Genomic DNA, 26,356 nt, shown 5'->3' on the forward strand with positions numbered 1-26,356 from the left:
ATATTAAAACCATACAGCTGTCATATATTAGTTATTTGATCAGGACATGGAGTTTGTCAGCGTCTGCAGCAGAACTAATTAAACACTTCAAATAGGACATGTTATAATTATTTTATTTTAAAAGGTTCAAATTAGAGTATACCCACATAGAAGAATAGAGAAAGTCAAGTCAGGGAATAGGAAACGTTCCCACAAATTTAATAAAGCACGTTGATAAACTGTTAACATGGATTCAGGTTATTTTTACTGACTGAACTCAAATCAGCAACTGAACTGAAGATTTGACTGGATTAACATAGACTGTAAAACAATACATACTAAAACTCATGTTCTCTTTTAATTTTTAAAGACAATTCACATTTTTTCACTCAGGCAACTGTAAAATAAAAGCATTCATCACATTCAGTGGTTAATTGACAGCTGGAAAACAACACTTTCCTATTTGTTATCTCAGTAAGAGCTCAGAGTTAAAACCAGTTAAAAAAAATTACAATAAGAAATAAAAACATTAAGATTACAAGTCAGGATGAACACTGACCCACACCAGTAATCTGATTACACTGATTTAAGTTCTTCTAGCTTTTATCAGTTCAACAGAAGATATTTCATATTGTCATGCACCAGAACAACAGAAAGCTACAGACAGATGTTAGAAACCGAAAAACCTTTTAATAACTGAGTATATACAACATCTTGACTCTCTCAAACGAGAGACAGGCAACAATTATTAAACACTCATCGAGTTTGTGTGCTCTGCACATTAGTGGCCTGATTCCTTTTCATTACTACCACTTGCCTCTTATTTTTATACTCTGTATGTCTGCAAGTTAACTCCGGATGTTGGGTCTGTTAGAATATTATCTTCTATTTAAATTTTAAACACCCTTTTCTTACTGTGCATACAGACCTTTGTTCTGCTGGTGAACTGTACTCTTCATGCTACATTAACAGCATTTTGAATGTTTAGCAAATGCTCCTTCTCCTTCTCCTCTTGATCCACGACCTCCACCTTGACTTCCACCGAAACCACAGGAGGACAAGGACTGTCATCCCGACTGTCTGCACCTTTGCCTGCACAAATGAACATGTGTTACTTTCCATTCTTTATACTTACTGGTACATTTCTTCTTCTTTGTTCTATTTGGTTATAGCTCAGATAGATAATGATGTTGTTATTGTTGCTTTTTTGTTGCCTGCTGTTCTTTTTTCTCTCCTCTTTCCTCTCACCCCAACCGGTCGAGGCAGATGGCCCCCCACCATGAGCCTAGTTTTTTCCTCTGAAGGGAGCTTTTCCTCTCCACTGTCACCTAGTGTTGCTCAAGTGGGATTGTTGGGTTTTCTATATAATACTACATATAGATGTATTCTGTAAGATCTTAAACCATGAACACTGTAAATCAAGGTGAATGAAGATAAATTTTGTTGTGATTTGCCACTATATCATCAAGAGAAATTAGTATCTCGCCACCTTTGGTCTTAGGTTTCAGGCACCACAAAGCCGAGTGCCTTTAATTTACTATAGCCCACGGGACATATTCTACACAACTAACCCTGAACAGTTTAACTTTAGAGAACCACTGTTCTAACTGATAAAAATATGAGAAAAATGAATAATATTTTTAGTTAGATCATCAAACCAATGAGACAGATGTAGAAGTCACTGCTCGTCTTTGTCCTCTTGGGTTTAGAAACAGACTGTCAGACAATAACAGCTTTATTTTCCTTTTGTGATACCACATTTGCACGTATATGGTGTGAACAGTGCTGAGTCCCAGCTGTGCACACAGATACTTCTTAAAATCATGGATAACAGGGTCTATTAAAAGTGCCTGATCTCCATTATGTTTTTCCACATGGTTTTACATCACTTCAGCTACATTACTCACCAGAATCAACCTCGGAGTCCCTGCTGCCGAGAGTCTTGTTTGACACTGTGGAAGGAAAATGACTTTTGTTCAGGTAGGTTTAAATATATGTACACACAGTATCTGTGCAGATGCATGAATATATAATTTACTTTCTACACGTCCAATGTATGACACACAGCTGACAGAGTGAACCTGATTAGTGCTGGTTAGCAGCATGATGCTAAATTCTATCAGTAACTTAGAGCTTCTGGATCTGGATTCTGTTCTGGACTGTGGTGCCACTTTTAAATGCTCGGTGTCAGTCTTAGAGATTGTTCACATTTACATTTAGTCAAATTTATAGCAAACAAGTAATAGAAGGAGAACATTTCTTTGTGTGCTCCTTACTAGTCCCCTTCTTGCGCAGGCACTTTAAGGTAAGTGACTTCTTATGCATTTAATTCTTTTCAGTTGTATGACTAATAATTATCTAGCTTGTGTACGGACCATTGTTGAACTTCTCAGCACTGACAGTAGGGACATCTTTTAGCTGAATAAAAGGTCATCCTACATTTCACATTTTCAGTAATTTAAAGAAGAGTTGTGATGCATTTGATTTCATAGTAAAATATAACTACGCATCATTGGTGTAGAAATAGTAGGGTAACAGAATCCACCTGTAAAAAATTGAAAGATTGTAAAAGTTGGGAGTAGTCAACAGAATCAAACCCATCTAACAACAGAGTAACATCTGATTAAACTAAGAATGACAAACAAGAAAATGACTGTTACCTGGTTTGAAGAATGACTTATTGGAACCTCCATGTAAACACAACATTAACACAGTCATTAAAGTCATTGAACTCACTGCTGACTGTTCTAACTGGTTCACACACACATAGAGAGATAAAGAAAGAGTGTGTACCTGATAAAGGAGCATCAGTGCATGTTGGGAGACTGTGTGTTCTTTTTAAGAAAACGAAAACTCCAGCAACAATCTGCAACAACGCGGTCACTCCTGCTGACACAGCAGCAACAGGTGTGTTACCAGATGGTTCAGGAAGTTTATGATCTAAAATACAGAAAACATTCACATTAGATTTTAGTTTATTTTACATTCAGTATCATTTCTGTTTACTATGATGTTACACAGCTTTAAAATGAACTCAACAACAAACCGTTATTTAACACTTTTCAGTTTTCTCTATAATGAATCACATTTGGTTCATGACAACTTCCCAGATTTTAAACATGGTATCACAATTCTGAAATATGATGATGATGTCAAACAATATGAAAAAGTTTCTTACCCCAAACATTCTCCACATCTACACCGGTTGCATTATGAATGATCTGACAGGTGTATGTAGACGAGTCACTCCTTAGAATCTCCACACTCTTTCTAATCTGGTGGGTGTCGTCATCATTTGGTCGAACACCTGAGGACTCCAGTCCATCCTCTACAGTTAGAACACGGCCGTTCCTTTTAATATTCATAGTGATGTCTTTTGGGTAGAAACCTGTGGCCAGGCACGTCAGCATGATGTTTGTCTCAATCTTGGTTTCTTTGGCAAACAGAAACACCTCAGGTGGAGCTGGACAGAGAATCGTTAGGTGAGTTCATGGTGTCCACAGCAGTGGACCACAGACCAATGCCACAACACATACAGTGGTGTGAAAAAGAGTTTGCCCCCTTACTGATTTCTTATTTTTTTTGCATGTTTGTTACACTTTAATGTTTCTGATCATCAAACAAATTTAATTATTAGTCAAAGATAACACAAGTAAACACATCATGCAGTTTTTAAATGAAGGTTTTTATTATTAAGGGTAAAAATAAATCAAAAACTACATTGCCCTGTGTGAAAAAGTATTTGCCCCCTAAACCTAATAACTGGTTGGGCCACCCTTAGCATCAACAACTGCAATCAAGCGTTTTCGATAACTTGCAATGAGTCTGATACAGCGCTGTGGAGGACGTTTGGCCCACTCATCTTTGCAGAATTGTTGTAATTCAGCCACATTGAAGGGATTTCATTCTCCTTCAGAATATTTTGGTACACAGCAGAATACATGGTTCCATTTATCACAGCAAGTCTTCCAGGTCCTGACACAGCAAAACAGCCCCAGACCATCACACTACCACCTCCATATATTACTGTTGGTATGATGTTCTTTTTCTGAAATGCTGTGTTACTTTTACACCACACATAATGGGACACACACCTTTCAAAAAGTTCAACTTTTGTCTCGTCAGTCCACAGAGAATTGTCCCAAAAGTCTTGAGGATCATCAAGATGTTTTCTGGCAAAACTGAGACGAGCCTTTATGTTCTTTTTGCTCAGCAGTGGTTTTCGTCTTGGAACTCTGCCATGCAAACCATTTTTGCCCAGTCTCTGTCTTGTGGTGTAGTCATGAACACTCACCTTAATTGAGGTTAGTGAGGCCTGCAGTTCTTTGGATGTTGTTGTGAGGTCTTTTGTGACCTCTTGGATGAGTTGTTACTCCGCTCTTGGGGTAATTTTGGTTGGCCGGCCACTCCTGGGAAGGTTCTCCACTGTTCCATGTTTTTGCCATTTGTAGATAATGGCTCACTGTGGTTCACTGCAGTCCCAAAGCTTTAGAAATTACTTTATAACCTTTTCCAGACTGATATATCTAAATTATTCTCTTTCTCATTTGTTTTTGAATGACTTTGGATCTAGGCATGATGTCCAGCTTTTGAGGATCTTTTGGTCTACCTCACTTTGTCAGGCAGGTCCTATTTAAGTGATTTCTTGAATGCAAACAGGTATGGCAGCAATCAGGCCTGGGTGCAGCTAGAGAAATTGATCTCAGGTGTGATGAACCAGAGTTAAGTTATATTTTAACAGGGGGGGGGGGCAAACTCTTTTTCACACCACTGTATGTGACAGGTTCAGGTTTTAGATCCAGGCTGTGAACTAGACTTAGTCATAAAAACTGTAGTATTTCTACAAAGAATACAGTTAAATGTAATAAAGGATCAGTTCCTGCACAGAAACATCTCTGTTACTTACAGGCCTGTCTTAGCTGCTGTTCTCCATAATTCTTGAACTTGTTTAACCAATCCATGCACTCGTTCTCCAGGTAACCTTTGGTGTACTCTTTCAGGACCTTGACCTCATCCCACTTCCTCTTAGTTGGTTCTGCAGCAGTTGTCGGGGCGACCCAGACTGAGTTGGCATCATCGAAGGACAGGAAGTCGTCCCCATCGTAGCTGTACATGTCCATACCACGTTTAAACTTCAGTGTGTTGTCAGGCTGAGTTTCTCCATCACATCCGTGCATCCACTGAAGAACATGGACGTCTGAAGAGAAGGAAATGAAACAACAACCACACAAACTTTGACATTAAATGCCTGATGTAATACATAATTCAAACTAAACTAAAATAATCAAACATACAATTGGATTTTTTTATGGTTTAAAACGATGGATTTCCTATTAAGCAATTACTGTTTTCAGGTTTTGTAGTTTTACAAGTTAACTATTACTGATGATTAAAATGTGAGTCAGTCGTTCATCATTCTTACCTGAATCATTTTGTCTCATTCGTTTCATCAGGATTTCGATGTTGACTTTGAACCACTGCTGCTTGCTCTTGCGGGACTGAGTTCCTTTCTCCCAGTAATCATCACGAAGTCGTTCCTTCATCCAGGTCTGTTTGGGAACTTTCACTGGGTGGTCACTGTCAAAGTAGTCGATCATCCTGTTATCCAGCAGACCCATGGCTGTGAACTCATGGAGACCCTCGAGTCCGAGAGGTTTGGAGAAGGCTGTGTAGATGTATCTAAGGGAGTGGATCTCTGAAAGTCACACAGGTAGAAAAGGAACACATATTTCATACATGAGGATATTTCATGATGATTTTAGGGTTTTATTTAATGACACTTTAAGTGACTATAATCAGCAGTACATGCACTCAGAGGCCCAGATGTGTTCTATGATGGAGAACCCATCTTTTTTATTTGAGGAACCTGGGAGTGCTAAATTCCCTCAACAGCTCACGGTGAACTTCTGCCATTGGGTCATTGCCAGGTTATTGACTTATGGGTTCTTAGTGTGGTTTACTGGCTGCACTGAGTTTGTACAGCAGGCACTGCAGCAAGTGCACTTCATCCAGTGTCCGACGATCCACCTGCTGCCCTCAGGTAGAGGTTAAAGGTCCATAAGCACGAGAACCACCACACAGCCTCGGTCCTGCAGCGAGGGTGCTGAATGAAAGAAAAGATTCTCAGTGGGGTTCAGGTCTGGACTCTGTGGAGGAACCATCCATACGTGAAAAGTATGAGTCCTGCTTCCTGAACCAATCCTTTAGAATTTGGGCCCTATGAATCCTGGTATTGTCATCTTGGGATATGTCCGAGTCATTCAGTATATTCAGGTAGTCAGCTGACCTCATTCTTTGGAATGAGAGGTGTGATGTGGTTGTGGTTGTGGTTGTTCCCACCATTTTTACATGTGGTTGCTGGTTTTTGCCCCTTTGATCAATGCGGTAAATAAGACAACAGATGATTATCAACCATCACAAATGCAGAATGGAAGATTTAAAAATGTTTTTAGATTTTAATTTGACTTCATCATGAATATTATTCACACCACAGATTGAATATTTAGACACGTCACTTTTCATGTTGTTATTTTGTTTGTCTGTGTAGTTTATTGTATTTTTGGCCTCTGCTGAACAAACCTGAACAGAAATAATAATAATAATATGCTAATAATAAAATTTGTGGTTCCCACAACCTATATATGCAGCCATGAGAAAATACCTGCAGCACTTTGTAGGGTGATTATTTGTATTGTGAAACTGGCCCAGACACGCAAAGCACATTTTACCATTTATATTCATAAGTGTCATCGCTGTGCTATTAATGTAGAGATTATGACCACACGTGAGAACTGAGAAGAAACTTAGAATCACTACTAAAACAAACTGAAAGCTGAGCAGCTAGCTGGTTGTGAGTTATCATCTCAGACTGTCAGGACAGTAAATTTAAACTCGAGTCATCAAAATGATGTTTCTTTACTACGTCTGTGGCGGCAGTTTCCTTCTTCTCTTTAGATTCTATGTTTAACTGCTGCACAAAGTGAAGCTGCTGCATTTGAGTCAAGTGCATTGTATAGGATTTGTGGCACTTTTTAATTAACTGAGTTTTCAAAATAAAGGTTTATGTTCATACAGTATTGTGGTAGCCATGGTTACAATGCAAACCTCAAAAACACCTGGTTAAAGTCTGGCTGGATGACTTTGCTTTACATCATCTCTACATTTCCATCTCTGATACACACAAATAAAAAAATAAAGGCTAGAATGTCCAATAAAATTAAATAATAAAAACAAAGTTAATGCTAAATGAATTAGTTGATCAATCTTTTAATTAGTTAATTACATAAATTTATCAGATTACTCACACACCAAAATAAACATTTTTATTTTTATGTTTATATTTATAATGAACGTGTCAGAAAACTTGTAACTTACCGCTGTTCACCAACAGGAAAGAACCAAGCAGGATGAAAAGTGCAGCTGGAGACATTTTAAACTTGAAGCCAAGTCAGAAAACTTTACATTAACAGGAGCTGGTCAGTTCATGACTCTTTTTCTCTTCCTGTTTTCTGCCTCTTATTGCTGGTATGATAGTGGGTGGTTCAGTCAGCTGGTGTTTCTAATTCAGGACATACACTCATATAAATGCAATAATTAACATATTTCTGTTCTTCCTGTATCAACAGTCTTTGTGTCATTCAGCTGTTGGTCAAAATAAATCTCAAACCTAAAGATGTTCTTTTGAATGTGTGCCACATTTGATGTTACCGAAATCAAACAGGTGACCACTGTTTTCCAACACTACACTGTGGTCATATATAAAAACCATACAGCTGTCATATATTAAAGCCATACAGCTGTCATATATTAAAAACCATACAGCTGTCATATATTAAAACCATACAGCTGTCATATATTAAAGCCATACAGCTGTCATATATTAAAAACCATACAGCTGTCATATATTAAAACCATACAGCTGTCATATATTAAAAACCATACAGCTGTCATATATTAAAAACCATACAGCTGTCATATATTAAAAACCATACAGCTGTCGTATATTAAAACCATACAGCTGTCGTATATTAAAACCATACAGCTGTCGTATATTAAAACCATACAGCTGTCGTATATTAAAACCATACAGCTGTCGTATATTAAAACCATACAGCTGTCGTATATTAAAACCATACAGCTGTCGTATATTAAAACCATACAGCTGTCGTATATTAAAACCATACAGCTGTCATATATTAAAACCATACAGCTGTCATATATTAAAACCATACAGCTGTCATATATTAAAAACCATACAGCTGTCATATATTAAAAACCATACAGCTGTCATATATTAAAAACCATACAGCTGTCATATATTAAAGCCATACAGCTGTCATATATTAAAAACCATACAGCTGTCATATATTAAAAACCATACAGCTGTCATATATTAAAACCATACAGCTGTCATATATTAAAACCATACAGCTGTCATATATTAAAAACCATACAGCTGTCATATATTAAAACCATACAGCTGTCATATATTAAAAACCATACAGCTGTTATATATTAAAACCATACAGCTGTCATATATTAAAACCATACAGCTGTCATATATTAAAAACCATACAGCTGTTATATATTAAAACCATACAGCTGTCATATATTAAAACCATACAGCTGTCATATATTAAAAACCATACAGCTGTCATATATTAAAACCATACAGCTGTCATATATTAAAAACCATACAGCTGTCATATATTAAAGCCATACAGCTGTCATATATTAAAACCATACAGCTGTCATATATTAAAAACCATACAGCTGTCATATATTAAAGCCATACAGCTGTCATATATTAAAACCATACAGCTGTCATATATTAAAACCATACAGCTGTCATATATTAAAGCCATACAGCAGTCATATATCCAGCTGTATGAATCAGTTTTACCTGCTTTTGTGAAAAACAGGATGGTCTTGTATGTAGTGGCCAAACATAAGTTCTCTCTCCTCAGGAGTTTTACTAAATGACCTCAAGCAAACTGTCTCATACGAACTCTGTGATGGCAGCATGATTGTACTAGTGAAAGACATTTCTGAACTGGACATATGAGTAAACCTTCATAATATTAATACTGGCGCGCTCTGGTGGTCCAATGGTTACAGTACATGCTGCTTAACCACAGTGTCCGTGGTTCAAGTCTGTCTCACACTTCTCATGTTTTCTGTCTGTTTCCTCACTGATACTATTCATTAATTCATCTAAATGTGGTTTTAGCAGAGCCTCACTCGACTCAAAAGTCATTTAACATGTTGTCATTTGTTCAACGGTGTCGTCCGTCTGTTGTTGACATGGAGACTGTAAGTTATTTGATCAGGACATGGAGTTTGTCAGCGTCTGCAGCAGAACTAATTAAACACTTCAAATAGGACATGTTATAATTATTTTATTTTAAAAGGTTCAAATTAGAGTATACCCACATAGAAGAATAGAGAAAGTCAAGTCAGGGAATAGGAAACGTTCCCACAAATTTAATAAAGCACGTTGATAAACTGTTAACATGGATTCAGGTTATTTTTACTGACTGAACTCAAATCAGCAACTGAACTGAAGATTTGACTGGATTAACATAGACTGTAAAACAATACATACTAAAACTCATATTCTCTTTTAATTTTTAAAGACAATTCACATTTTTTAACTCAGGCAACTGTAAAATAAAAGCATTCATCACATTCAGTGGTTAATTGACAGCTGGAAAACAACACTTTCCTATTTGTTATCTCAGTAAGAGCTCAGAGTTAAAACCAGTTAAAAAAAATTACAATAAGAAATAAAAACATTAAGATTACAAGTCAGGATGAACACTGACCCACACCAGTAATCTGATTACACTGATTTAAGTTCTTCTAGCTTTTATCAGTTCAACAGAAGATATTTCATATTGTCATGCACCAGAACAACAGAAAGCTACAGACAGATGTTAGAAACCAAAAAACCTTTTAATAACTGAGTATATACAACATCTTGACTCTCTCAAACGAGAGACAGGCAACAATTATGAAACACTCATTAAGTTTTTGTGCTCTGCACATTAGTGGCCTGATTCTTTTTAATTACTTCTTCTTTCTCAAGGTGTTTTCCATTATTTCCATTCATTTCTTCATTCCTGCAGACTTTCTCTGCACCACCACTCAATTTGCTGTGTATTCATTTCTCCTCAATGTCTAATTCAAAGCAGATCTGTGCAGGAAAACTTTCACAAGCACAAACCAGTGCACTGCTAATTAGTAAATGCATAATTTGTAGTATGTTAAATAGTAACCGACTGCAGCACTGTCCGGTTTGACTTAGGGACAATTGGCAAATATGTATTTTTCCTTGTACCACTTATTTTTATATTTAAGAACTTAGGTCTGTTAGAATATTATGTTCCATTTAAATTTCTTTTAAAACTCTTGAAAGCTGAACCTAACTCCCTCTTTTCCTACTCAGACCTTTGTTCTGCTGGTGAACTGTACTCTTCATGCTACATTAGCAGCATTTTGAATGTTTAGCAAATGCTCCTTCTCCTCTCCCTCCGGATCCTCGACCTCCACCTTGACTTCCATCAGATCCCCAGGAGGACAAGGACTGTCATCCCGACTGTCTGCACCTTTGCCTGCACAAATTAAGATGTGTTAGAGAGATAAAGAGATAAAAGATATACGTTTATTATCATTGCAACATTGTACAACGCGATTAAGGTGCCGTCCAGTCTGTATCATATAGATAATAGGAAATAAAAACAGAATAAATATTTTAAATAAGTATAAAAAAACAAAACAAACATCAAGTAAACAAAAGAACCTGGAGCACGATTCCAGCTTAAATGAAGCAGACACTGCCTGCACCTACACAAGTTAGCATTCTGTCCCAGTTCTGTTCTATAGTCTGTTCTTCACAGTGTTTAATGTGGTTCTTGGGGACACATTAGTCAGTCTTAGTTTTGATTGACGTGAACCTTCTCCCTGATGGCAGCAGTTCTAAGAGAGAGTGTCCAGGGTGCGAAGTGTCCTTGAGAATGTTCTGGGCTTTTTTGTGGCAGCGAGACTGTGAAGTTCTTCTAGAGGGAGGAGACGGACACCGGTGATCCTCTGTGCAGTTTGATGATGGTGTTACTGTGGTGAGCAGAAGTACAGTACAGGGTGTAGAGCGGGGGGCTCAGCACACAGCCCTGTTGGGAGTCGGTGCTGAGACTAAGGACCTCTGAGGTGTGTGGTTCCACTCTCACCCTCTGACTGCACCCTCAGAAAGGAAGCTCTTGATCCAAGACCAGGTGGAGTGTGCAAGTCGCAGGTCCATCAGTTAATTCACCAGTTTGTGGGGAAGAACGGTGTTAAATGCAGATTTATTATCCACAAAGAGCATCAGCACACAGTTTACCTCCTGCTCCAGGTGGGACAGTGCAGTGTGGATGACTGTGACTACCACATCCTCTGTAGATCAGTTCGTCCTGTATGCAAACGGCTGTAGGTCGAAGGAGGTGGGGGTACTGATGTGATGTGACCCTCTACCAGTTCTTCAAAGTTCATTTCCACACCTTCCTTCCATTCTTTATACTTATACTATACTTATACTTTATACTGTGTCTTCTCTCTCCCTTGCATGTTTCCTCCTTCTCCCTCTCTGTATGTATATGGTGTGAACAGTGCTCAGTCCCAGCTGTGCACACAGATACTTTTTAAGGTTTTTTGAGGTCTACCAAAAGTGCCTGATCTCCATTCATTGTTTTTCCACATAGTTTTACATCACTCCAGCTTTTTATTTTACACATCTTATCTTGTGTCCATACGTCTTTTGTAAATTACTCACCAGAATCAACCCCGGAGTCACTGCTGCCAAGAGTCTCGTTTGACACTGTGAGGAGAATGACATTTGTTCAGGTAGGTTTAAATATATGTACACACAGTATCTGTGCAGGTGCTTGAATATATAATATAAAGTAACATGCAGTGAACTAATGATTGAACTCTGTTGGAAAACAGTTTGGTCCAGTAGTATGAATTTAATGGACTGTGGTGCCACTCTTAAATGCTTGGTGTCAGTCTTAGAGATTGTTCACATTTATATTTAGTCATTTAGCATTAGATTCTATATCTTTTATTCTTTATTTACTATTCATAACACTTAAGTTTACCTTTTATTTCCTTCTCTTGACTGCTGCTGTTATTTGGGGGGTCACTGGCTTGAGTGCTGGCACTGGATGGAGTGATGCCACCGGATGGAGTGGTGGCACCGGATGGAGCGGTGGCACCGGATGGAGTGATGGCACCGGATGGAGCGATGGCCCTAGATGGAGCGATGGCACCGAATGGAGCGATGGCCCTAGATGGAGCGATGGCACCGGATGGAGCGATGGCCCTAGATGGAGCGATGGTACCGGATGGAGCGATGGCCCTAGATGGAGCGATGGCACCGGATGGAGTGCCGGCACCGGATGGAGTGATGCCACCGGATGGAGTGCTGGCACCGGATGGAGTGCTGGCACCGGATGGAGTGCTGGGACTCGATGGAGTGCCGGCATCGGATGAATCACTGCTTGGAGGTTTATCTATAAAATCACAGACGGACAGACAGAGGACAATTTACTACAATCTGTATTTTAAAAACATTTTAAATGATCTTTTTACTTTACGTTATGACTGGAATAAAAAATGATCAACTTCATGTGTGATATTGAAATTAAATGTTAGCAAGTGATGCAAGACACTACTCACTAATACTCACTAATACTTACTAATACTTACTATTACTCAGTAATACTTACTAATACTTACTATTACTCACTAATACTTACTACTAGCTTGTGTACAGACATTTGCTAAGCAAGAGCCTTAGTGAAACTACTGGTGAACCTCTCAGCACTGAGAGTAGGGACATCTTGTGTTTCAGTTGATTTCATAGTAAAATATAACTATGGCTATAACTATTAGAAAATAAGAATCCATCTGTAATAAAATGAAAGACTGTAAAGGTTTGGAGTGGTCAACAGAATCAAACAACAGAGTGACATCTAAATAAAAAACTAAGAATAGCAAACAAGAAAATGACTGTTACCTGGTTTGAAGAATGACTTCTTGGAACCTCCATGTAAACACAACATTAACACATTGATTCATTAAGAGTGTGTACCTGATATACGAGTATGAGTGCATGATGGATGACGACTTATTTTTAAGAAAACCAAAACTCCAGCAACAATCAGCAACAGCAACAACACGATCACTCCTGCTGACACAGCAGCAACAAGTGTGTTACCAGATGGTTCAGGAAGTTTATGATCTGAAATACAAAAAACAGTCACATTAGTTTTTGGTTGATTTTTCATTCAGCATCCTTTCTGTTTGCTTTAAAATTCAGCTTTAAAATGAACTCAACAACAAACAGTTAATTTAACACTTTTCAGTTTTCTCTATAATGAATCACATTTGGTTTATGACAAGTTCCCAGATTTTGAACATGGTATCACAATTCTGAAATATGATGATGATGATGTCAAACAATATAAAAATGTTTCTTACCCCAAACCTCCACTACATTTACATCAGTTGCCTTATGAATGATCTGACAGGTGTATTCAGACGAGTCACTCCTTAGAATCTCCACACTCTTTCTAATCTGGTGGGTGTCGTCATCATTTGGTCGAACACCTGAGGACTCCAGTCCATCCTCTTTATTTAGAACACGGCCGTTCCTTTTGATATTCATAGTGATGTCCTTTGGGTAGAAACCTGTGGCCAGGCACGTCAGCATGATGTTTGTCTCAATCTTGGTTTGTTTGGCAAACAGAAACACCTCAGGTGGAGCTGGACAGAGAATTGTTAGGTGAGTTCATGGTGTCCACAACAGTAGACAACAGACCAATGTCATAACATGTGTGACAGGTTCAGGTTTTAGATACAGGCTGTGAACTAGACTTAGTCATTAAAACTATAGTATTTCTACAAAAATACAGTAAAATGTAATAAAGGATCAGTTCCTGCACAGAAACATCTCTGTTACTTACAGGCCTGTTTCAGCTGCTGTTCTCCATAATTCTTGAACTTGTTCAACCAATCCATGCACTCGTTCTCCAGGTAACCTTTGGTGTACTCTTTCAGGACCTTGACCTCATCCCACTTCCTCTTAGTTGGTTCTGCAGCAGTTGTCGGGGCGACCCAGACTGAGTTGGTGTCATCGAAGGACAGGAAGTCTTCCCCATCGTAGCTGTACATGTCCATACCACGTTTAAACTTCAGTATGTTGTCAGGCTGAGTTTCTCCATCACAGCCGTGCATCCACTGAAGAACATGGACGTCTGAAGAGAAGGAAAATGAAACAACAACCAAACACACACACTTTTAACTATTACTGATAATTAAAATGTGAGTCAGTCGTTCATCAGTCTTACTTGTGTCATTTTGTCTCATTCGTTTCATCAGGATGTCGATGTTGACTTTGAACCACTGCTGCTTGCTCTTGCGGGACTGAGTTCCTTTCTCCCAGTAAAAATCACGAAGTCGTTCCTTCATCCAGTCCTGTTTGGGAACTTTCACTGGGTGGTCACTGTCAAAGTAGTCGATCATCCTGTTATCCAGCAGACCCATGGCTGTGAACTCATGGAGACCCTCGAGTCCGAGAGGTTTGGAGAAGGCTGTGTAGATGTATCTAAGGGAGTGGATCTCTGAAAGTCACACAGGTAGAAAAGGAACACATATTTCATATAAAAGAGTAAAGAGTTTTATTTAATGACACTTTAAGTGACTATAATCAGCAGTACATGCACTCAGAGGCCCAGATGTGTTCTATGATGGAGAACCCATCTTTTTTATTTGAGGAAACTGGGGAGTGCTAAATTCCCTCAACAGCTCACGGTGAACTTCTGCCATTGGGTCATTGCCAGGTTATTGACTTATGGGTTCTAAGTGTGGTTTACTGGCTGCACTGAGTTTGTACAGCAGGCACTGCAGCAAGTGCACATCATCCAGTGTCCGACGATCCACCTGCTGCCCTCAGGTAGAGGTTAAAGGTCCATAAGCACGAGAACCACCACACAGCCTCTTTCCTGCAGCGAGGATGCTGAATGAAAGAAAAGATTCTCAGTGGGGTTCAGGTCTGGACTCTGTGAAGGAACCATCCATGTGTGAAAATTATGAGTCCTGCCTCCTGAACCACTCTTTCACAGTTTGAGCCCTGTGAATCCTGGAATTGTCATCTTGGGATATGTCCGAGTCATGAGGAAAGAACAAAACCACTGATGGAAAAACATGGTCCTTCAGTATATTCAGGTAGTCAGCTGACCTCATTCTTTAGACCCAAAACGTTGCTGAACCTCAGTCAGATCTGGGGTTACTGACCAACTGCGGCAACCCCAGATCATAGCACTGCCCCCACTGGCTTGAACAGTAGGCCCTAGACATGATGGGTGCCTCAATTCACCCTCCTCTCTTCTTACCCTGATGCTCCCATCACTCTGGAACAGGGTAAATGTGGACTCATCAGACCACATGACCTTCTCTTATTGCACAGTTCTTAACCCAGTTTTAGTAGTTTCATCAAACGTGTGGTGTGAACATTATTCACACCACAGATTGAATATTTAGACGCGTCACTTTTCATGTTGATATTGTGTGTGGCTGCGTAGTTTAACGTATTTTTGGATCTTTGCACCTCTTTATGACTATTTTGTGTTGAGTTGATTCTCTTGTTTCACACTGTGTAATTCAATGTGTGATTACTGTGCCATTAATTGAGGCAATTATGACCACACGTGAGAAACAAATCAAGGCTGGAATGACCCATAAATTAATTTCATGTTAAATTAATCAACTGATCAATCTTTGAATTAGTTCATTACATATATTTATCAGATTACTAGCAGACCAAAATAAATATTTTTATGTTCATATTTATATGAATACACTTTATACACTTGTAACTTACCGCTGTTCACCAACAGGAAAGAACCAAGCAGGATGAAAAGTGCAGCTGGAGACATTTTAAACTTGAAGCCAAGTCAGAAAACTTTACATTAAAAGGAGCTGGTCAGTTCATGACTCTTTCTCTTTCTCTTCTTTGCTTCTCACTGCTGTTGTGATGGTCGGTGGTTCAGTCAGCTGCTGTTTCTAATTCAGGACATTCAGCTGTTACTGTTGGTGAAAATTAATCTGCAACCTTAAACTCTGCTGGGCTGGTTTGAATGTGTGACATGTTTGATGTTACCTAAATTAAACAGGTGATCACTGTTTTCCAACACTACACTGTGGCCACATGTTAAATCTATACAGCTGTCATATATCCAGCTGTATGAATCAGTTTTACCTGCTTTGATGAGAAAACTGATTCATACAGCATGTAAAAGCAAAACAACCCCCAAAAACAGAATGGTCTCACAAGAGGGGGCCAAACACAAATTCTCTCTCCTTAGGAGTTTTACAAAATGACCTCAAACAAACTGTCTCATATGAACTCTGTGGGGGCAGCATGAGGTCCAACTTTATCCAGAACCACCTGTCCATTCTCCAGAAAACACCACAGTTGGCAGGTCCTCCATCTTCACAGATGAGAGCAGGTTCACACTGAGTTCTGGGAGGAGATGTCCGAGGACATCAGCAGTGTATACAGGTACAAATGACCTTTGTTAAGAGATAACATCTAAATTACAATATAAGTCTATGAGGATACATTTTCCAGCTTGAGCAGCTCAGTTGTTGGTGCCCTGTGTTGTTTTACAGTAGATGATCTTTTATCTATGATACTTTGCATAGTTTTGAATGTTTATTATTGGCATCTTATTGTAAGAATATTAATTAGTCTGTCCTGTTCACCATGAGCTAATGCAAATGCAAATTCCTGAAATTCTTTGTTACAAGTTTAACTCAGTAACTTAACTACTCATAGAAACCACTCTGAGAATGATCATTATTGGTTTATAGGACAGAGAATATCTTTACTTTATAAAAATGTTCTTCAGTCATACAAAAAGCTGTTTACTTTCCCATATTCCTTGAACTTGTTCAACCAATCCATGCACTCGTTCTCCAGGTAACCTTTGGTGTACTCTTTCAGGATCTGGACCTCATCCCACTTCCTCTTGGTTGGTTCTGCAGCAGTTATCGGGGCGACCCAGACTGAGTTGGCGTCATCGAAGGACCACATTTAAACTTCAGTGTGTTGTCAGGCTGAGTTTCTCCATCACAGCCGTGCATCCACATCCAAATTAATAACTAGATGATGCAGAACTCACAGAGAGTCAGTCACAAGTGACAAGAACAAAAACACACGTTTAATAATTACAGTTTGTATAGAAACATCTGGTCGTCTGGTCTTGTGGAGAGAGTTTCCAAGAAAAAACCCTGCTAAGTTTGGTAAATCAGAAGAAAGGTTGATGTGGACCAACGTGCACGGTGGATTTTAGATGACTGGGACAAAGTCTTGTTAGACTCTTGTGGAGTTCATATTGTTCTCAGAGTCAGTGAAGATGACATCACTTTGACACATGAAGGCAGAGTGACAGATGTTAAACATTACTGTCAGTTATTGGGCCCAGGATGATGGAGCCAGTCCCCGTGACTATGCTCCTGATTGTACCTGTGTCACGGTCCCAGCTCTTCCTGCTGGTCTGTCCCTCATGCCCTTATTTGGTTATTTGTTCAGCTTCCTGTTTCCTCCTCTCACCACCTTGATTACCTATTGACTACACCTGAGCGACTCGCTCCCTTTATAAGCAGATCCGTTTGCCTTCCTCGCCTTCCACTCGCACTATATGTTACCTGCCTGACGTGAACCTGCCTTCTACCCACTCCCCTCGGTACCGTGAGTGATTCCTCTGATCTGTTCTCTTACCTGCTCTGACTCTGTGAACCTGTTTTCTAGTGTTTGACCTGGATTGTGTCTTGACTTCTTCTTTGTCTGCTGCATTTCTCTGTCGGAACCTCTTACATAGTGACCTGGATTATCACTGGACTTTGAATCAACTCCTCACGTTTCTTCCTGTCAAGTCTCACCACACGACCCCTGACCGGAACCCTGACCTGCCTGTAGTGTTTATGGTTCTGGAGGCGGCTGCTTTGTTCTGGGTTCACCTGTATTTTGTGCTTGTGCTAACTTCGATCTCTCCCCAGACTGTTTTTCCAAAGTTCCTGTCACAAAGCTCAGTGTCCACCGTCCCCACGACCCCTCCCGCACTGACTCGGTCTCGCCGTCCTAATCCACCTGACGTCATTCCCATCTGGTAATCGTCTCGCAGGATTAAAGATAAACCAGCTGCATCATTTAATTGTTAATAAAACAAATTCTGACTCAGTTCTGTCTCCAGTTGTCTCCGTCTATGGAGTCTGACCCTAAATTTAACAACCTGTTGGTTTGTTTACTGTCGGGTTCTTTGAAAGAACTGAATCTGGTAACATGACTCTGAAAGCCGGGACCGGATCCTGATTTTCTCTCTACTGATGTCGTCTGTGCTGTTTGCAGCTCATCTTGTTCTTGGCTGTGTTCTGGGTTTTTACTGTGTTTTCTTCTAACTCTGCACCTTTATTAACTTAGTGATGCCTTTTTATTCATTTGGTTGTTTCGTCTATTTACATGTGTTTTGTTAAGTTGCAGTGTGTTGAGCTCTCAGGGCCACTAGAATTTATTTTCTGTAAACTTCCACCTTTACACAACAAACAGCAGCGATGACATAAGTCACAGGAATCTACAGTAGATATAGTGGATCAAGCCTTCCTCTGTACATCGAGGCACTCTAATAATAAACTGACTTTGGTTCAATGAGAGGTTTTCAAGTTGTTAAACTAACAGTACATTTCCAGTTCTATCCTTAATGACAGAGCTGTCAAAATTTTTTCCTCTGCAGACTGACAATAGATCTGAAATGAAGCTGTTAAGATGCTTAAAATGTAAACTGAACTTTAAGAGTTTGTCAAACACTGGATGAAACGCATAGAATAAAATTTTTATTCATAGGCCCAAAATAATTTTAAAATACTTTACATAGACGCATTCAGACTTTACAGAATAAAAGAGAAACCAACAAATCCAATCACTGTAAATGTGAGATGAGCTTTGTTCCATGTGAATTAAAACTGGACACTTTGTGGTTCATGCTCTGTGTAAATTAAATTTAATTTCCAAATATATAATGAATAACTTTTTTAACACATTTATTTATAACTTTTCATGCTCTGGAAATTAAATAAAATTTACACAATCAAATCTATGATTAATAACTTTTAGTACAAAGTACAAAGACATGTTTTATTTTTGCAAAACATTGTTTTCCTACCAAGACGTGTTCTGTGGCTGCATCTTCCTCCTTTAGTTTAGACTGTTCAGATATTTTAAATGTACTATGTTTCAGATAACTCACTTAAATATGTCATGAAAACTTGTAACCTACCGCTGTTCACTGACAGACGAGTCCCAAACAGGATCAGAAGTGCAATGAAACCCATTTTATACACAAGTGAACAAAGTTATACAGTTATAAAACTAAGTCTGCTGGTTTCCTTACTGTGATATGCTGATGCTGCATGGTGCGTTTGGGTGATGCTCATTATTAAGAACATAGAGCTACAGAATTTGTTTAAGCTGCATAAAAATGCAGCGTTTTTGTGACTTTGAGATTTTCAAAATATTAAATGGACATTAAATGTATATTATATATATATATAACAGCTATCTAGCCTATGAACCCACATGAACCCATCAGTTCTGGTCTCCACCAGTGGCAGTTTAAATCAATATAAGTAAATTCCTGCTCCTAGCTCATCAAATACAGCTTCATTTCAAGAACAATTTCACAAAGATTTACTATTATTTATTTTTATTTATGTGTAGTTTTTCTGTTAAAAAAAACATGTGAAACAACAACAATATGTACAATTGTACAGGAAACACCAACAAAGAATCTTGTTGTCTGCATAAGCAAAAAATACAACAAGTCAAAAATATCAACATTAAATGTCATTCTTTGTTGGCACCATTATACATTATTATATATATACCGTATCAATGATTTGAGCTAACTGCTAGCTGAGTATTTGAATTTTTAGATATTTTAACAACTATTACATTAAGAGGACAACATTTTTAGCCAAAGATAGAAAAAAAAGTGCATCATATGTCACATCATAATATAATTTGATATTTCTCAATAACATAAAAACAAAAAGAAGTACTGTGGACACAATCACACAGATAAAAACATTTGCAGATTTGTGCATCTGCATTTCACGATGAATAATTATACTAATAATACTGTATTAAAAGGAACATGTAGTGTTCAGCACTGGTTAGCAGTAAAAATAAAGTAAGTGAAACAACTTTCTCTTAGCAAAGAACTAAACAGCTAGTCTAGGATTGTATAAGAGTTGACATAATCAAATTAGACTGACTTACTCTGATTGACTGATAAGCTAAAAGAAAATTTAAAAAAGCAAAAACTATATTTCATTAGAAAGTTTCAGGAGTGGCGTGAATAAAGGATATGAAAACACGACACATCGAACACAGTGCTTTGGTCCAACTTAAAAGTAACAAGACAAGTGAAACATCTAAGAAGAAAACATTAAACCAAAGAAGAAAGAAGTGTTTTCATTTCATCAGATGCAGATGATTCATTTTACTATGAAATGTTTAGTTTTCCTATTTGAGTGAGCTCTGACATTTCCTGTAGCTGTCTCCTGCTGCATCTTTTAATTAGTCACCAAACTAAGATACTTACTGGAGTCTGATCCATTGCTGAGAAATCAATCAGATCCTGTGAGGAAAAGAACATCTATTTATATAAATGTATGTACAAATGTATATATAAAAAGCATCGGTGCAGACACTTACTACATACTTGCAGTTATAATTGACCAAAACAAAATATACTAGAATGATTTTCAATAAATAGTAAATGTATTTGAGACAACACTGAACATTTACCTTTATAGTCTGTGGAAGTGACAGGGATTGAAAAAAGGATCATGGATGTCGCTGAATAAAGAAACACAGAGGAAATATTTAGGACTACAATCTGCATTTAAAGAACATAATTAATGATTTAAAATCACTTTCAGCATGATTAGCATGTTAACATATCATCTCTACTACATCACGAGCATGAATGTCATGAATACCATACAGAGAAAAATGTGTTTCAGTGGAGGAAGAGGAGGAAATAATATGTATCTCTGTACTACAGGTGCCAGAAGTTACTAGTACTGCATGACATGTATTAGACTGCATTTGTTTTACCTGATATACTAGCATGAGTATATATATTGCACATACCATTCTTGGATTTTCTTTTTAAGAAAACCACCACTCCAACCGCTCCAGCAACAATCAGCAACACCACAAACACTCCTGCTGCCACAACAACAACAGGTGGGTCATCAGATTGAACATCAGGTATTTTACGATCTAAAAGACAGAAAACATTCACTTTAGTTTTTTGTTTATTTTACATTCAGCATCATTTCTGTTTACTATGATGTTAGTGTATAATAATATAAAAACATAAATTGTAAGTGATGATAATGTGGGGATTTTATTATATAAAATAACAGATGAGACACATTTGATCATGGAAAAAGTTAGATATTGTAGTTTGAGAGAAAACTAGCACGGTTCTTACTTATGGTTCTTACCTTTTGCAGTTTCAAAAGAAACTTTTCAAAGACGTTTGTTTTTTGTTCATTTTGTCATTTTGTGGGTTTCAGTTTAGTTGTAATGTATCATGTGTTACTGGCCGGAGCGGCCCCTTTAAGAAGGTAGAGGATGTTGGTAAGACGTGTGACCGAGGCATCAAGTGAGTCATAGGCAGATGAGGAGGAGATAATTTTTGTGTATACTGTGACATAAAGAATAAAACCCTCAAATCAATTAATCAGTGAAGGTAAAATCTCTTATGGAGAATAAAGTTATTTCACCGACACACAGTTTTAAAATGAACTCAACAACAAACAGTTAATTTAACACTTTTCAGTTTTCTCTACAATTCCCATAGTTCCCAGATTTTGAACATTGTTCAATAATTCTTCAGAACACAGCCGGTCATCCACTGAAGAACAAGAAGGTCTGAAGAGAAGGAAAGTGAAACAACACACACACACACACGCACACACACAGCCTTTGAAAAATTTATTTAAATGTATTTATCACAACTGGTTTTCTCTGTATAATAAACCAACTATTATAATCAAACATACAGTTTTTATTTTATTTTAGGTAAGTAATGTTATTTTATTAATTAATGTTGCTTTGTAGTTTTATAAGTTAACTATTACTGATGATTAAAATGTGAGTCAGTCGTTCATCAGTCTTACTTGTGTCATAGGATTACATTATCCATTGGCTCAAAATAATTTCAAAGTACTTTGCCTAAAGCATTAAGACTTTAAAGAATAAAAGAGAAAAAAACAAATGAAATCACTGTAAATGTGAGATGAGCTTTGTTCCATGTGAAGTAAAAGTTGGACACTTTGCAGTTCATGCTCTGGAAATTTTATTAATTTACACAATCAAATCTATGATGAATAACATTTATTACAAAGTACAAAGACACGTTTTACTTTTGCAAAACTATTTTACCAAGACGTGTTCTGTGGCTGCATCTTCCTCCTTTAGTTCAGAATTTTCACAGAAATTTGACATGTACTATGTTTCAGATAACTCACTTAAATATGTGATGAAAACTTGTAACTTACTGCTGTTCACTGACAGACGAGTCCCAAACAGGATCAGAAGTGCAACGAAACCCATTTTATACACAAGTTAAAGTGTACAGTTATAAAACTAAGTCTGGTGGTTTCCTTCTTGTTTCTCATATGTACATTCTGATGCTGCATGGTGCGTTTGGGTGATGCTGGTTATTAAGAACATAGAGCTACAGAACTTATTTGTGCTGCATGAAGTTATATAATTATTTACTTTACATTTGGAAAAAACAAACATTACCACTTTTAAATTTCTGTTCACTTAATTTGTAGCTTAATGTACATTTATTCATTAACGTTAGCCAAGTTTTAATAATGTATTGATACTTCAGTAATGATACCAAATGTTTGCTGGTTAGTTTCTCAAATGTGAACATGTATATTATATAAATATCATATTTTTGAAGACTGAATAACTTCATGCCATCTTCTGCTCTTTCCCAAATTGAACACATCATTACTGTTACTTCCTCCTAATGTCTATAGATGGATTTCTGTTCAAAATATTAAATGTAATAATGTGCAAAAAAAGCCTAAACAGCTATGTAGCCTGTGAACCCACCTGATCCAGATGATCAGCTCTGCCCTCAAATACAGCTTCATATCAAGAACAATTTCACAAAGATTTTTTTATTTTTATTTATTTATGTGTAGTTTTTCTGTTAAAAAAACATCACACTGAAAGAGACCATGTTAACTAATGAAACACCAAGAAAGAAGGTTGTCTGCACAATAAGTAAAAAATACAACAAGTCAAAAATATCAACTGTCATTCTTTGTTGGTACCATTATACAGTATTATACCTAATTAATGATTTGAGGTAATTTTAGCGTTTCAGACTGTTTAGTACTGTCTTAAACAATCAATACAATATACTGACAAAGTCCAGTATGATCTGAGTACTTGAATTTTTATAGATATTTTAACAACTATTACATTAAGAGGACACAATTTTTTGCCAAAGATAGAAATAAAAAGTGCATCATATTTCACACATCATAATATAATTTGATATTTATTTATGTATCTGCATTTCATGATGAATAATCACTGCATTAAAAGTAACATCCAGTGTCAGCACTGGATACCAGTAAAAATAAAGTAAGTGAACCACCTTTCTTTTAGCAAAGAACTAAACATCTAGTCTAAGAGAAAATATCCCCATATCCCTGATCTGATCATTAAATTACTGAGTGGGAAGAATCTTGCTCAATAACAGGAGCATATCTTATTTTATCAGATCAGATTTCCCCATAAAAATATGTTAATATGCATTTATACAAAAATGGAAATTGTATTTACAACAGAATTTTAATTTCACATAAGCAGTTTGGGGCTAAAAGAAAATGTAAAAAGTAACTAAACTTTATTAGAATGTTTTTAAAAATCTTGTGGAGGTCTTTACACATCATAAAGGATATGAAAAAGCGACACATCAAACACAATAGTTAACTTACAAGTAACAAGACAAGTGAAACATCTAAGAAGAAAATATTAAACCAAAGTAGAAAGAAGTGTTTCCATTTTATCAGATGCAGATGATTCATTTTACTGTGAAACATTCTGTTTTCTTATTTAAGTGAGCTCTGACATTTCCTTTATCTTTCTCCTGCTGCATCTTTTAATTAATCACCAAACTAAGATACTTACCTAAAGAGACACCAGAGTCTCCACTAAGAGAACTATCAGACGCTGTGAGGAAAAGAACACCTATTTATGTATGTACAAATGTGTATATATAAAAAGCATCACTTGCTGCATACTTGCAGTTATAATTGAACAAAACAAAATATTGTAAATGTATTTCAGACAACACTGTACATTTACCTTTATAGTCTGTGGTAGTGACGGTGACTGAAGAACCTATCAAGGATCATTGAATAAAGAAACACAGAGGAAATATTTAGGACTACAATCTGTATTTTAAGAACACGATTAATAATTTAAAATCACTTTCAACAGGTTTAGCATTTTAACATATCATCCCTACAACGTCACTAGCATGAATGTCATGAATAACATACAGAGACAAATGTGTTTCAGTGGAGAAAGAGGAGGAAATAATATGTATCTCTGTGCTACAGGTGCCAGAAGTTACTAGTATTGCATGACATGTATTAGACTGCATTTGATTTACCTGTTTTCTTTTACCCTTCTTTTTAAGAAAACCATCAATCCAACCACTCCAGCAACATTCAGCAACAACACAATCACTGCTGACGCCACAACAACAGGTGGGCCATCAGATGGATCATGTATTTTATGATCTAAAATATAGAAAACATCCACTTTAGTTTTTTTTAGCATCACTTCTGTTTACTATGATGTTAGTTTATAATAATATGAAAACATAAATGTTAAGTGATGATAATGTGGTGATTTAATATATAAAATAACAGATAAGACACATTTGACTGTGGGAAAAAGTTAGATATAGTAGTTTGAGAGAAAACTAGAACGGTTCTTACCTTTTGCAATTTCAAAATGTCTCATTTCTAAAATTAAATTGTTGCTTGTTTTTACTCTAAACCAGTATCCACCAACTTTTTTTGTGCCACAGACCCGTTTAATGTCAGACAGTATTTTCACATACCGGTCTTTAAGGGTAACGGATAAATCCAACAAAATAAAATGACGACCGGCATAAAAACTGGTATTTTTGATCAAAATTAGATTTTTGCCGATCAAAATTAAGTGGCGAAGCAGTTTTAAAGGCTTCATTGCCTCATTAGAGAGCCGGTCGCCGCATATTATACAGAGCGGGTTTGATGTGTGGAAACAACCTGTCGCATTAAAACTATATTTCCAGTAGGACTCCAGGTACTATCTGTTAAATGCAGCTTTCTTTTCTTTGAAGTCATAGGCTCTTCTTCTGTCTCCTCACTGGCTCTTTTAACCTGCGCATAGAAACCGGAGCGGCCCCTTTAAGAAGGTATTGGACGTAGGAAAGACATGTGACCGAGGCATCAAGTGAGTCATAGACAGATGAGGAGGAGATAATTTTTCCAAAATAAAACAGAATCAGATAATAAATAAAACGGTAATAATGTGTGGCCCGGTATCAATAAGTACCGGTATAAACAGTGCCATCACATCTAAATACTGTGACAGAATAAAACCCTCCAATCAATTAATCAGTAAAGGTAAAATCTCTCATGGAGAATAAAGTTATTTCACTGACACACAGCTTTAAAATAAACTCAACAACAAATAGTTATTTTTCAGTTTTCTCTATAATGAATCACATTTGGTTCCTGACAAGTTCCCAGATTTTGAACATGGTATCACAATTCTGAAATATGATGATGATGTCAAACAATATGAAAATGTTTCTTACCCCAAACCTTCTCCACATTTACATCAGTTGCCTTATGAATGACCTGACAGGTGTATTTAGATGAGTCACTCCTTAGAATCTCCACACTCTTTCTAATCTGGTGGGTGTCGTCATCATTTGGTCGAACACCTGAGGACACCAGTCCATCCTCTACAGTTAGAACACGGCCGTTCCTTTTAATATTCATAGTGATGTCCTTTGGGTAGAAACCTGTGGCCAGGCACGTCAGCATGATGTTTGTCTTTATCTTAGTTTGTTTGGCAAACACAAACACCTCAGGTGGAGCTGGACAGAGAATCGTTAGGTGAGTTCATAGTTGTCCACAGCAGTAGACTACAGACCAATGTCACAACACATATGAC

The 26,356-nt window shown here is 37.3% G+C and overlaps 2 protein-coding genes across 10 annotated transcripts in view; both read right to left on the reverse strand.

Moving 5' to 3' along the window:
• LOC113153519 overlaps positions 1–26,356 on the reverse strand; it is a 67,435-nt gene that overhangs the window by 15,460 nt on the left and 25,619 nt on the right. Inside the window, exons 1-3 of one of the 5 annotated variants that reach the window (XM_033326216.1) lie at positions 7,354–7,450; positions 5,402–5,674; positions 4,989–5,176 (exon numbers count right to left, since the gene is read on the reverse strand). The exons of 3 other annotated variants lie outside the window; for them this stretch is intronic. In XM_033326216.1, the coding sequence (XP_033182107.1) occupies positions 4,989–5,176; positions 5,402–5,674; positions 7,354–7,408 (516 nt within the window). In that variant the 5' untranslated portion in view covers positions 7,409–7,450. Of the gene's footprint in view, positions 1–4,988; positions 5,177–5,401; positions 5,675–7,353; positions 7,455–26,356 lie in introns of those variants that run through there. One more of the 5 variants, XM_026347191.1, reaches the window with a different exon arrangement.
• Positions 3,117–26,356, reverse strand: part of LOC113153521 (H-2 class I histocompatibility antigen, L-D alpha chain-like) — a 37,648-nt gene continuing 14,408 nt past the window's right edge. For 2 of the 5 annotated variants that reach the window (XM_026347194.1, XM_026347193.1), the window contains exons 4-7: positions 25,995–26,279; positions 21,230–21,361; positions 20,882–20,932; positions 20,686–20,711 (exon numbers count right to left, since the gene is read on the reverse strand). In XM_026347194.1, the coding sequence (XP_026202979.1) occupies positions 20,701–20,711; positions 20,882–20,932; positions 21,230–21,361; positions 25,995–26,279 (479 nt within the window). In that variant the 3' untranslated portion in view covers positions 20,686–20,700. Of the gene's footprint in view, positions 3,443–20,685; positions 20,712–20,881; positions 20,933–21,229; positions 21,362–23,837; positions 24,350–24,484; positions 24,521–24,794; positions 24,925–25,994; positions 26,280–26,356 lie in introns of those variants that run through there. The other 3 variants (XM_026347196.1, XM_026347195.1, XM_026347197.1) reach the window with 3 other exon arrangements.

This window comes from Anabas testudineus, chromosome 11, assembly GCF_900324465.2.
Source record: "Anabas testudineus chromosome 11, fAnaTes1.2, whole genome shotgun sequence".
NCBI lineage: Eukaryota > Metazoa > Chordata > Actinopteri > Anabantiformes > Anabantidae > Anabas > Anabas testudineus.